General features: G+C 36.8%; 1 protein-coding gene across 10 annotated transcripts; it reads left to right on the forward strand.

The window, feature by feature from the left end:
* Positions 1–4687: 4687 nt before the first annotated feature.
* Positions 4688–11622, forward strand: LOC113336764. 10 transcript variants are annotated; one of them, XM_026582439.1, is made up of 8 exons: positions 4688–4950; positions 5247–5270; positions 5705–5800; positions 6204–6422; positions 6591–6823; positions 7034–7266; positions 7374–8201; positions 9193–11622. In XM_026582439.1, exons 7-8 carry the CDS (start codon positions 7386–7388, stop codon positions 11047–11049), a joined length of 2673 nt encoding a protein of 890 aa, XP_026438224.1. In that variant the 5' UTR covers positions 4688–4950; positions 5247–5270; positions 5705–5800; positions 6204–6422; positions 6591–6823; positions 7034–7266; positions 7374–7385; the 3' UTR covers positions 11050–11622. The 10 variants fall into 10 exon arrangements, with proteins under 10 accessions (XP_026438224.1, XP_026438229.1, XP_026438220.1 ...); XM_026582444.1 differs by lacking the exon at positions 7034–7266 and having other exon boundaries at positions 7374–7755; positions 7891–8201; XM_026582435.1 differs by lacking the exon at positions 7034–7266 and having other exon boundaries at positions 5222–5270.
* Positions 11623–14194: the final 2572 nt, after the last annotated feature.

Raw genomic sequence — 14194 nt, forward strand, 5'->3', positions numbered from 1 at the left:
GTTTTCGTCCAAATAAGTAAGATATTTTTTTTCTCTTTAGCAGATAAAGAATTAGTACCGATGATAATCAATAACATTATCATCTAAAAATTCTACCACTCTACTGAGAGGTTAATTATTGGCAATTAGGATTTTAGGTGATCTCATCTAACAATATTACAGTAAATAAATTGGATACAACTTTTTAACTACAGTCTTAACGTATTTCATACAAACTAACAAGAAATTGGCTCTTTATATTGTGGTCCAAAATAATGTGAATCTGAAGAAAAAAAATTTGGACTTAAAAAAAAAAAAAACCCAACGATTTTGTAATAAATGAAAAACTGATACACCTTGGTAACACGAGTCTGAACATATTCATACCACAAAATATTCTACCAATTCAATTTAGGATTTATAGTGAAATTAAAATTAGCACAAGTAGTTTCCCTAGTCATAAGTGAAGAACTAAATCCGAACCTTCTCAACCTTAGATCAAACTGAATAAGATTATTTTCAATTTGATGTGCACCAATCACAATTGAGGTTGTTGCGTTAATCCCACCATCTACGAACCCTAAACACCACTTACCACCATCACCATCATCATTAGCATCATCTCCCGGAATCCTAACCATCAAATTTCCACCAAAAAACCTCCAATAAACTCTATCATGATGCATCACAAAATCAACGGTAGGAACAGCTGGTCCCACTCTTGTATGCCCTAATACATCCGACTTGAAACAAACACCATAAGGCCTCACCGGTTTTGTGACAGTAAGGTGCTAAGGTTCATTAAAGCAGCTTCTTGTATAAACATTTTAGTAAACGTTCTGTAAATTGAACTCTCCATTGTGGTGTACGGTACAACACTATTTATCTTGGTCCCACCATATCCATTCTCATCAATGGTCAATAATTTCTCGTTAATCTTCAAGGGCTTTCCGTTAACTCTAACGGAACGTACACCAATGTAATACTCCGGTGCAAGGTAGTCAATTTCGGCCATCTCGGCCGAAATTCCGCCGAAATTTCCCTTTTCGGCTCGTAACATAGCGGAATACGAAATTCCGGTGATACGAAAAGTTACCGGAAAACTCGGTTATATCGGCCGAAATTCCACCGATTTTACCCCCGATATAGGGTGTTTTAGTAATTTAACCTAACTAATCCTAATATCTATCCCACCGATTCACTCTTCTTCACTTCGTTTCTTCTTCACTTTGTTTCTTCTTCAGTCTCTGACTCTCTCTCACATAATCGAAGCAAGGTATGTTAATCGAAGCAAGATTAGGGTTTGTGGTGTTAATCGAAGCTAGCTTTATATATTTTGACTTTTGAGAACTTTTCTATCATATTGTGAGTTCTTTTGATGTTAATCTGAGATTAGGGTTTTGAATTTCAATTGAAGCTTTCTTTGTTTAATTACTGAATTTTTTTTCATGGGTTCTTTTTGATTTGTCATGGGTTCTTGTTGATTTGCTGGTGAGGTCATTAAATATTGAGTTCACTTCATAGTTGTGACAGTGTTTGATGCATGTTAGGCTTCTTGTTGATTTGCTTTAGTAATGAAGAATTGGGTGTTCGGTTTCCTCAGGTAGCAGTATTAACTGCTGGTTAAGCTCAAGAAGTATTTAATTTTGCTTTGGGTGGCTCAAGTAATAGTCTTATTTCAGCTGGATGCAAATCTGAGGTAGGCATCCATTCTATGCTTCTCTCAGGTAGGAATGTGGTTGAGGTGATGTTTGTGTCATTATCTGATATCAATTTATAGACTATACATCGATGTTCATAAGTAGAGTTTTATTAGGCAGTGGTAATAATTTTGTGCTAATAATTGGTTGTATTAGCCAGTGGTGTACCAAGTTCAGTTGGCTCCCAATTGTAAGAAAGTTCAGTTGGATAATAGAGTTTGCTTATTGTTCTCATAATTTCAATTTGACATGAATTTCAGGTTGTGATTATGGATTCTTCTAATGCATCCAATTATAACAAATCAAACACTACATGTGGGTCAATACTCCCTCAATCTTCTAGTCTGACTCAAACAAGAGATCCAGCATGGAAATGGGCTACATGCAAAGATCCTGCATTTCCGAAGAAACTAAGTTGTACGCTTTGTAACAAAGAAATGCGTGGTGGTGGAATTACTAGGCTTAAGCAGCATATCACACAAGTCAAAGGGAATGTTTCATAATGTATGAAAGCAACAGTTGAAACTATAAATGAAATTAGACAAAATGACAGTATAAAGAAGTTAAAGAAAGCTCACAGGGATAACGTTGATGCTTTGTATCGTCGCACACAATCTGATGAAAAGTCTGATGCTGATACTGATGATGAGGACCATGAGGTACAAGAAGTTGAAAAGGATTTTAATGTGGGAAGTAGTAGTCAAGTAGTTGTTCAGAGTCAGAGTAAAAGAAAATTCAAGAGCCAAAGTAGTTCTAGGGGTCCAATGGATTTACTCATGCAGACAGACCACCATGTGAGCGAAACTGGAGCACATTTCAAAATGTAAGTATTCTAATCTTTTACACTGATTAGTAATATTCTGAATATGCACGAACCATGCAATTCCAGTACCTATATTTTGAATTAATTGATTGTGGAGTGTTGTATTACTGTTAAGACTTGACCATAACTCATTTCCCTTAAGTGCTCTGTATAGTAGGTCGATTGAACTAGGAACATAACATGCCTGTATACCCCTATGTTCTTATGACAACAAGCAACAAAAAAATTAGCATGTGCTTATTATTAAGTATTTTAGTTGAATTACGTACTTATCTTATGTATTTCAGTTGCACTCGAAAAAACGAAATCGCATAACGCAACATAAATTGAATGATAGTGTTTTTATCCAGTATAATAAGAAATTGCAGCGTCGTTACCTAGAAATCCAACAATATAACGATAATGATAAAGTTAATGATCCTATTTTTCTGGAGGAGCGTGATGAAAATGGTGAATGGTTGGAGTTACGAAATTTGAATGACTTGGAGGTTCATGGTGATTATGTAACTTTTGATGATTTGCAAGAGATAGTTAGTGAAGAACGTGGGACTGTTGGTAGTAAAGGTGCCAGTAGTTCTCGAAGTAAGTCTACGTATCCAACTAACTCAGAGTATGATGGATATGATACTGATGACTTGATGTTGGACACTCAAAATGGGCTACTCGGTGGTGTCGGGAATGATGGAGTTACTTTAGATGATGATATCTATGATGAATCAAATTATATTGATTAGAATTGTAATATCCTTGTTGTTCCTTTACTTTGTACACATTTTGTAACGTTTACTTAGAGCGTGAGACTACTTTTCTTGGTTGTGCAATCATGATACATTATTGATAACCTCTGGAACTGGATGTGGATGTGAAATGCTTCCAATTTTATTTGTGAATGAAATTAATTGTTACTAATAGTCTTTTAGAACTCTGGCCTCAGCACAATTTCTCATCAATCCATATGAGAGTTAGTGTTTACGCCTGGTAATTGAACTTGGCAACAAACACTTCTTATTATAAAAGTTGGAACCGAAATTACACCGAAATTTGAAAACGGAATCTCCCCGAGACAACGTTGTACCAGTATCTCGCTCGGGACCGAGATAAACCGGAATCCGAAATTAACTACCTTGCTCCGGTGATGGGATCTTGTGATAAGTCATAACGGTATGACTAACGGGGTTCAGTATGAGTGGAGTCTAGACAAGTGAAATCAAAAAAAAAAAACACTCGAAGAACCAAAACGAACCAAAAGTCGGCAGGGTATAAGGTTGAATACCATGCCGACTTTTCATCTCTGAAATTAGAAGTTACAGAGTCAGCAAGATATCCATCTCTGTATCTTATCGACTATATTTTAGTCGGCAGGTTATGAAATTAATACCTTGCCGACTAATCATGCATTTGTAACACCTTCTCTGTATGTCAAAAATCCTATAGTCGGCAGGGTATTTTTTTATCGACCTTGCCGGTCATAAGTTGTCGGCATGTTCTTCATCCACAGACCTTGCCGGCCAGATATAGTCGGCATGTTCTTCATCCGTAGACCTTGCCGACTTTTCATATTTTCATAACTGAAAATATCGATTCCTTCTATAATTTTGAGTATAAAATCGCCCAGCAGCTCTACAATCCCATATTTATAAGTGTTCGAGTAGTACGATTTCATTTCCGTTACAAGTAGAATTCTTAAAAAAAAAAAAAAATTCTCAAAAATCTACCCACATCCATGAGTTCAATCTAAAATAAAACCTAATTTCAAAATCTCAATCAAATAATTAACTAATTAAATTAATTATTCTAATCACATTTATTAGTGTTAATTAATCAAGGATAGATTATCTATCTTTGTAAATATGTGGATAAGGGATTTTATGTTTTAATTCAAAATGACTTTATTTTGTCTCATTTGGTATACCCCAATTAATTTGGGTATTACCCCAATCAAGCCACAAAAAAAAAACTACCATGAAAAAAATGAAAAAAAAAAAAAAACAGAAAAGAACAAAAAAGAATAAGAGAATGACAATAAGAGATTAAAAATGATAAAGGGCAGTTTAGTCAAATAAATGAAAAATAAAATAAAATATAACTAGCAGTAAACTAGTAACGAAAATAACGCTGTGGTCACATCTTTTCAAATGATGTGTCCATCAAAAAAAAAAAATCCTCCCCATAAGCAAAACAAAACCTCCTGTTGCTGCGCGTAAATCTCCCAACTCTCTCTAGATTTCGTCTCCTTTAGAATGTAAACAGTCTCGTATCACTTTTTACTTCTTTCTCTCTCTCTCTTAGTAGACTCCATCTTCTTCTGGTTTCGTGTTTTTAGACAAGGAAAGGAAACGACTTTGGTTTTCTTTCTTTGTTTGTCTCTTCGAAGACTCTCCTCCGGTTCATCCATCTCTTCCGGTTCCTCCATCCTCCATGAATTTGTATACATGAGAGTTTAACAAGGTAAACCATTTCTTTCTTTTCTGCATCTCTTTCTGTAAAACACTTTGTATATTTTGAGGAGTGAAAAAGTTGACAATCCAATCCAAGGGTCAGAAATATACTTATGCGACCCCATTTTACCCTTCAAACTCATGCTTCCCTTTCGTCACGTAAAGTTAGAGGTGAAGTAAAAAAAATAATTTCTCATTTTTATCTTCTTAATAACTCTGTTTTGATTGTTTAATATATTTGTTTTTATTGTTTTTGAGTTGTTGTTACTTCAAATTTACAGATCTCTTCTTTCTTCCAAATTTCAGGCTAGCAGTTCGACAACTTGAACGGTATGGTTTAATCATCTATCGAACTGCGTCATGTCAAAGCTTCGTTTTTTTTTTCTTATTCTAGACTTCCTCTTTTGTGTATCCTAATTCCTAACTAAAACTTTCTGCAACTATAGAGAGTTTCATGTATAGTTGTTTACAGAAGTTATCAATGTTGTAAGCATGATTCATGAACTCATGGTTATTAATATTAATTCTATGTTGTAGCTTATCTAGCCTAATTTTAAAAAACTTATTGTTTTGTACAATTCAACTTATGTGTTTGATAAAATGCCTTAAAGATTTTGTTCTGAAATTGATTGTAGTTTAAGCGTTCTATAGGGATTTTGATTAGTGGGTTCTGTTTAAACACAGGTTTATAGTATTGAGACCGTATAATAATTGCTTATTTAGGATTTAGATATTAATCGATATTAATCTACATTATGTTACAGCTAATAGTTTGAGATTAGAAGTTGAATTGTGGTTGCAATAAGAAGCTGAAGTTAAACTGTGGCAGTTCATACAAGAATTTCAATGATGGATTGAAGGTAATTCTTGATAATATGTGATTTTGTTCCAATAGTTTCTTCTGCAGTAGTAGGGTGCTTTGCTCATCTGTCAGTGTATTAAGAGCTTATGTTCTTAACTGATAATTAAGACAAGATGAAAATGAACTCACATGTAACTGAATTGGGGAGACAGAATCTTGGTTCGATTGAATTATTGACATAAATTTTACACAACTTTCGTTATATTTTCCAGAAAACATATGGTTATGGGCCTATGATCTGAACACTAAACCCAAAATTATGTTTGATTACCAGTTACAAACTCTTATGTTGGAACGATCTAGGCAGTTATGTTATGCAGAGCATAACTGGTCAATGCCGACTCATCACGCATTATACAGCTAGAATATTTTGCTAATGACCATTTCTTATATACCTGCAGGTAGAACATCGATGTGAGAAATTGAAACTTTGAATTGGGTGATAAATTAATCACATTGTTGCACAACATTAAAACCAACTACGTCCTAGGAAAGGAGCATGGCCACATGACAAGGTTTGGGAGGTACTTTTCTTATGAGGTTGAGGTTTTGGAGTAGCAACGGAAGCACTTTTATACTACCATGGATCAGAATATTGATCCAGGGTCTTTGTTCCTGTGGTGAGTTCGTTAATTTGTTTGTTGAATTATCCTTGTTAGCTACGCAAGGCCATTGGCCAAAAATCCAAGGGACAAGGATCTCTTTATTCTTATTATTCTTCCTGTTTGTTGAATTATTTGCATTTCTAATCACAAATTTAAGTGACATTTATTACACAATGTTAACAGGTTATTGGTGGAATTTTGAATGAAACGGATGCGTGTTAGTTAAGGTCACTAATATTGGATCAGAGACTTCATTGTCCCAGATAGTTCAACTAGTGGGAGATCAAAATCCAGGGTCTTTGTTCCTGCGGTGAGTTCGTTAGTTCGTTTCTGTCGTAGGCCTCCCACCGCGCGGTCATCTAGTATATTTGTCGGGTTTACTCTAAATTCCGGTTCTTGTTGCATACATTCCACGGGTATGGTATTCGTTTTCGGAAACAGATCTAGAAATGATAAATTTTTTTCGTCGTTTGTAAATTTTAGTTCAAAATTGATATATGTTGATATGTTTAAGTTTAAGTTTAATGTATCACTGATCTTTGTTATGTTTCTGATGGAGTAGTTGAACTTAGATTTCTTTGCCCCATTTAATCCAATATTAACAGTCGATTTATGTTTTGTTTTAGGCTTAATTAAGTAATACATACTCAATTCTAACTTCGCATGGACTCCTATGGGTGTTGTGTACTGTTTTTGGAAAAACATATTGAGACTTGGTTAATGTACTGGTTTGAGTACGAATTAGAAATACTTAGCTTTGAGAACTATTCAAATGACGTATATCGTACGAGCGTCAAAACGCTGATAGCTGACTTTGCAGTTGGAACTTAGGAACACAGTTCTGTCTATAAGTTGAAAGGTGTGTACGACGGGCGAACTAGCTGCCGAGATAAATACTTGAGTACTTTAAAAAATGTTTCATTTCTATCATAGATTGTTTAAGTTCTGAATTGTTTTTTCTTTCAGGTCAATTGGTAGATGGATTCTGTCGAAATGGATCACGACGGTGAGCACCTTACTGAAGACACATCTGCTGAGCTTTTGCTTTTTCCAAGGTATGATATCTTCGGGGAACCAGAAGTAGTTCCTCGAGTTGGAGATCAGTATCAGGTGGAAATTCCAGAAAGAGAAAGGGAATCGGACAACTTCAAGAATACCGCATCTCATTTCGAAGCAGCTGGTACTAGTCATTCTTCACCAATGAGATTATCCATCCCAGTTATGTGGGTGTATGATCAAGTCGATGATATCAAACTTGAAGGGATAAAATTGCAACGGGCCCCAGATGGTAGAGTGGGTGCAAATAGGTCTGAAAGGAAAGCCAGGCACAAATATTCAGACCATAAAGGTACAAAAGCTAAAGTTGAACCTTTTCTGAAATTGGATAGTAGAGAAAATAGTACGTTAGCTGGCAACCGGATGGATGCGGATTTACCCTCAATGAATGAGAAATGTAACTTAATTGCCAAAAATTACTGTCCAGTTCCAGGTTTAGTAAGCAATTCCTGGAGGGATGTTGAGAAGGATAGATTTCTCCTCGGTCTTTATATTTTTGGGAAGAATCTTGTTCAGGTGAAGAAATTTGTTGAAAGTAAAGAGATGGGTGATATACAGTCATATTACTACGGGAGATTTTTTAGGTCTGATGCACACCGTCGATGGTCAGAAGGCAGGAAGATAAGAAGCAAAAAATGTGTACACGGGCAAAAGATTTTCACTGGATCGCGGCAACAAGAACTGTTATCACGCTTGCTTCCCCATGTTCCCAAGGAGTGCAGAAATGCTTTCATAGAGGTATTGTCGATACTTAGATTCAAAAGTTTTGCTGGGGAGTATAAATTAAATGATCTCTTGGTCACAATTGCAAATTAATTTCCACTCTGCACTTACTATGTCTTTATGAAGTCGTCATGATTAGTTTCCTATATCCCTTAGAAGTACATCAGTGAAAACAATAGATTTTAACACTATAGTTTCATGTATTAAATCTTAGAGTTGATTTCATAATGTTGATGCAATCTTTCACTGCTTTCATGTTTCTGCAAAATAAATGGAAAATACTTCCGCTAAATCCTCGTGTTCTTGTATCAAAATTGTATTGAGTAATTTTATTTCGTACAAAGCCATCATTTTCGAAGACTTCTCTGCCTCTTAAAGTGGCTAAGCTTATATTTCTTCAATGGTTTGGTTTTTAGAATCAATCTTCCACAATAAAACCTTCACTTATTAACATGTAGCCTCTACAGTAGACCTTCCACCGTACCTCAATATTTTTGTCCTTCTGGAAGATTTTAGCTTTCTCATCAAATTGTGGGCTTCTTAGCATACATGTGACCTTGTACTAAACTACTAATATATCTAGTTTTTGTTCGTGCCATGAGATAATGCATCTGGAGTGTAGCTAGCACGTTTTGCTTTTAGATTACATCAATCTCACTAATCATTGGTACTGGTAGCATGCCCAAATGCTCTAGCAGATCTAAACTTCAACTTATCTTTCTTATGGTCATCATTGTTAAATTATCTTAGTATAAAAATATATCAGGTATCCGTAAAATTTCAAATTATGCAGAAACTCTATATTACAGTTGCAAAAATGCATCCATCGCCTCTCTTGTATATACCAGCATGATGTTGATCCTCACACAAATAAGTATCACTCACCAGAATGTCTCACCATTTCCGAACATTTTATAAGGAGGGAACGTGGTTATGCTCTTATACTTTCTTGCAGAAACCTTATTCAGATAGAGCTGCTTTATATATGTCATTTGCGAATTTGCAGGCGGGGAAGAAATTAACAGAGTATACTATTACGCTTGAGGACTATGTCTCTATGATGAAGGAAACAGTGGGCATAGAAACACTGGTAGAAGCTGTGGGAATCGGCAAGGGTAAGCGAGATTTGACTGGCATTTCAGACTCTGTAAGGAGCAACCAAGCTATCCCTGTTCGTCAAGAAATTCCAACTGGCAAAGAGTGTAACTCTCTTACATCTGCGGATATCCTTAAGTTTTTAAATGGTGATTTCCGTTTAAGCAAAGCTCGATCTAATGATCTATTTTGGGAAGCCGTTTGGCCCCGTTTACTTGCCAGAGGATGGCACTCTGAGCAACCCAAGTATCAAGGTTATAATAATGGTAACAAGAATTCTTTAGTGTTTCTCATTCCGGATGTCAAGAAGTTCTCAAGAAAACAACATGTGAAAGGAAATCACTATTTTGATTCCGTCACTGATGTTTTGGACAAAGTGGTATCTGATCCAACTCTTCTTGACGTTGAGGTAGAAGAAGCACCCAGAGAAAATGACAACAAGGAAGAACATGAGTGGGCTCCAGAGATGGATCAGGATATTCATTCAGATCATCAACGCCATTGTTATCTGAAACCGCCGCTTGCAAGTTCTAATTCAGATCTAGTGAAGTTTACTGTTGTGGATACCAGTTTGATAAATGGGGAAAGACCTTTCAAGATGAGAGATCTAAAAACCTTACCTGTTGAGACCAATAATACTTCTACTCCATCAAGTATATCTAGAGAAACTGTTGGAGTAAGCTTTAAAGAGCGACTGGATGATCCAGGCTCAGTTGATATGTTGGTTGATGACCCTCAGCAAGATACTGTTACTAGTAGGCTGAGGAAGGGTAACTCTAATGCAGATAGTCTAGTTGGTGTTTCAAGGCAGTGTGTTTCACTTAATGGCTCAGTTATTAGCAGTTCTCCAATGGAGAATCACGAGTTTCAGTATGCCGCAGTTAATAACAACAAGCATGTGGGGAAGATGTCGAAGTGTATATTACAAAAGAGAGCAAAATCTGGAGAGTCAAACTCTAGTGCTCTAGTGAAGAAACGAAAAAAAGTAGGTCCTTGTGCTAATAAAGAGAGAAGCTTGAGTACAAATAACATATCCACACATTTTGGAGTAAAAGAAGAGGAGCCCTCTTCCAATTTAGACTCACCTGACACCTGTGAACATATGGTTCCTATAGTATATCCATTTCAAGATAAAGTATCGACTGGTTCTTCAACTAAAGAAGACCGACATGATATCAATGAAAAGCTAGTCAGTCGGAGAGCTGAACATCGGGCTATGATCGATCTGAATGCACTACCGGAATATGAATATGGTGATCTCTTCTTCATGGAGGAGAGGGATTTCCATTATGATGAAAGTACGAAGGGTTTGTCTCTTCCAGCTGAAGTAATCCAACCAGAGGATCTTCAAACATCAGTGAGAACCTCAAATGGTATCTCTAGTGCCGAGGATCAGCCTACTCTTAATGCCCGCCGACAGAGTTCAAGAAATCGACCGCTAACCACAAAAGCATTGGAAGCTCTGGCTGGTGGGTACGTAACCACAAATAGGAAATCAAGGGACAAGAAATCTTTGTCAAGAGATAACTCATTTACAAGGCCCTCCCCTCGAGTCCGTGCAAAGGGTTGTGTTGCTACAGGGAGTGCCAATACCAAGGTGGATGAGAGGGTTGAGGAAGCATGCAGTAGTAACACTGACATGCTTAGGGAATCCCGTATTCGGTCTGAAATAGAAGGAGGTGATAAGTTAATGTTGAGCTTGAGCTTGAGTCTGAAACTTCCCTACAATTCTGAAATTTTTGCTGAAAGATACAATCAACCTGGCTAGGGAGTAGGGACCAATCTTGCTGTTCCTGGCTCTCAAGGGTTTTCTTTCAGGATATCAGGTTGTTTCTATAAGAGTGAGATCAGATTAGCTAGTCAAAATATACCCATGAACATAAATCAGGTTCGCCATTTGCGCATTAAGCAACACAGCAGTTGTCTGTGGCTTTTTCTTACATTGTTGATTTTATTGACGGGGTCGGTGCATTGATGTACATTGGTAAAAGGTCAGGGATTTTGAATTTCAGGAAGGAATAACTATTCACAGAATCTCTGTTGAAGTCGTTATTGACAAGCAAGCTTGGGTGCTTCACATGTTTTAATTTCTCTAATGAGAGGGTATCCACGCCCAAGTAAAGAAACAACCACCAATCTCGACGACAAAGATAGATAATATAGAATTACAGCGTGAGGTAATAATCAACATTTTGATTGCCTCCTTTCTTTTGCTTTGCCCTTTTCTCTTTTTGGGTTGAAACCATGAAAGATAATCATGTAAGTGGTATATCCACAACTATTATCAGATACTGCACTGATGTAATGAATAGATATTACTACCTGTGATGATTCTTCTTAAGACTTCATTACTTAGAATTCATACAATAACTGTTTTATTGCTTTTTTGGTTTCAACTTTCAGCTTCAAACCAACCGTAAAACATGAGAAGTAAACATCAGTTTTTCTGGGTAACTTTCCTTTTCCAACTGTCACGGAGTCATAGCACAATATTTTTAGCTTCATTGCTACAGAAACAGTATGATATCACTGTGAAGTAGCTACTCTCGATAGGCAGTAACAGAAACTAGTATTAATTGTCGGCCATAAATTGATTGCACAGATTTGTAAGTTGTAAGCCCAAGTCCAATGAGAATGCTCAAAAACAGAGTATCAAATTTCATGTCCATACCTGTGGTGTACTTGTGTGATAGTGTGACACTGTGACCTCACACAATATTTTTGAAGGCAAATCTAAGACGGAAAATGATATACATCCACTCCCTTCCCCCACTCCTTTCCCCCACCTATGTATCAAGCATTTATCGATTAAATCCAATAATAATGAGACCCTCTGCTAATCTCAATCCAGGGATCAAGAGCTAAGAACGATGACACCTAATGAGACAAGGAAGCGGGGGAAGTGTAGCACTTCTGATCTAAGACCAGTGAGGACTGTTTCTACAGGTGAAAGCTTTGTTAATTTTATGACTTGATACCTATCACTTGCATCCTAGCTAGCTAGGAAGCAGTGGTACCATGATGTTGTAATATCAACTGATGGTTATTTCTCTTTTTTTTTTCAATCATATGAATTTAACTTTTTCTTCAAAGGAGACTCTCCAGTTCAATATCTGACTATGTAAATAAAGTAAGCCGACAATATTGATCAATAATATAGTTAAGGGTATAGTACATGGCTGCATTCAGGCGAAAGGTGAGTATTCAATATAACAGTAAGAACATGTAGTTGCTATGTTGTGTAATTGAACTTATAAAATGCTTGACGAACCATAGAAAATGAACCACGTAAAAACAATGTTCTCACAGACAGCCCAAAAGCGGGACCTCCCGCTTTTCTCTTTGGGGTGAGGTCCACGTGTTTTGTGTCTAACGGTTTTTACGTGGTTTATTTTCCATGGTATGTACAACACTACTCATTGAACTTATGCCAAACATCCAACTTTATAATGCAACCCATAACTACCTTTGACAAACATCCAACTTTAAAATGCAACCCATAACTCCCTTTGACTAGACTACACCCAGGGACGGAAGGAAACCCCTATTGATTTTAAAATTTAAACAGGCTTAGTTTTCTTATAAATAGGGACCCACTTGATTTTGAAAATTAACTAAGTTAGGATTAATTTTCTTGTGAATATCATACCTTGTGGGGACAATTACGTAAAATTTTACCTTTTTTTCTTTCTTTTTGATATCAAGAAACAAAGGAAAGGAAAAAAAAACGAACAAGAAAATGAGAAAGTTCAGTTAAAAGGGAGTAATAAAATGAGAGGTTCGAGAGATTGAGAAGATGTCCACCATTCTTGGACATTGTTGGAAATCGCATATGCTGCAAGAGCATGAGCAGTAGCATTAGCTCTCTTCGGAACAGAGGAAAAATCAGCTTGAGAAAGTCCTCTAGAGAGGCTTTAATATCATCTATTATCTTCCAAATTTTTCAAGGTGTTGATGTCGTTTCACCCTTGAGGATTTTAACCACCACTTGACTGTCTCCTTCAATTACCACATAATTTACATTGAGTCTGTGAGCCAGATCAGTAGCAAGTAAGAATCCAGTAGCTTCAGCTACTAATGTTAATGTAGAGGTTCCCAACGTGCCAATGAGCTCCAATACACGAATAAGCTTTCATTCTTGACGGGGAAGACTGGCGAACCCCATACATCGAATATCCGACCGAAGGGACTCTGCTGGACAACAAGAAAGCACCCGAAGAGCGCCCGAAAATTCTTTGTCATAGATGAAGAACTCTTCCGACGATGCTTTAAAAAGAAGACATTAAAATGCGTAGATCAAGCAAATTCCACTCGTATAATGGAAGTAAGTCATGATGGAGAACACCAAGGAAAGGAAAGACTTTTCACCCAAATTCACGATGCAAGATACTATTTGCCAACAATGGAAAGTGACATCACCGAATATGTGCAGAAGTGTGAATAGTGCCAAATCCATGGGAATCTAATCCATGCACCACACACTATGCTCCAAGACACCTGTACTCCATGGCCTTTTCATAGTTGGGGACTAGACATCATCGGACTAATCAACCCAAAATCTTCTAGAAAGCATGAATACATCATCACCGCCACGGAATACTTTACAAAGTGGGTCGAGGCCATACTGTTAAAAGGAACTACTGGAGAGGTGATCTCGGCTTTCATAATAGAGCACATAATATGTCGTTTCGGAATTCCTATGTATATCATTTCCGACAATCTTTTGTCAATAGCAATGTGACAAAACTCCTAGGATCTTTCCGAATTAAACACGAAGTATCAACCCCCTACTATCCGCAGGGGAACGGGCAAGCAGAATCTACTAACAAATCACTACTCAGAATTCTAAGCAGAAGTATCTACGACAACAAAAGAGCATGGCATGAAGAACTCCCACTAGCCCTAATGGCATA

The sequence above is a fragment of the Papaver somniferum genome, unplaced genomic scaffold (genome assembly GCF_003573695.1).
Source record: "Papaver somniferum cultivar HN1 unplaced genomic scaffold, ASM357369v1 unplaced-scaffold_154, whole genome shotgun sequence".
Taxonomy (NCBI): domain Eukaryota; kingdom Viridiplantae; phylum Streptophyta; class Magnoliopsida; order Ranunculales; family Papaveraceae; genus Papaver; species Papaver somniferum.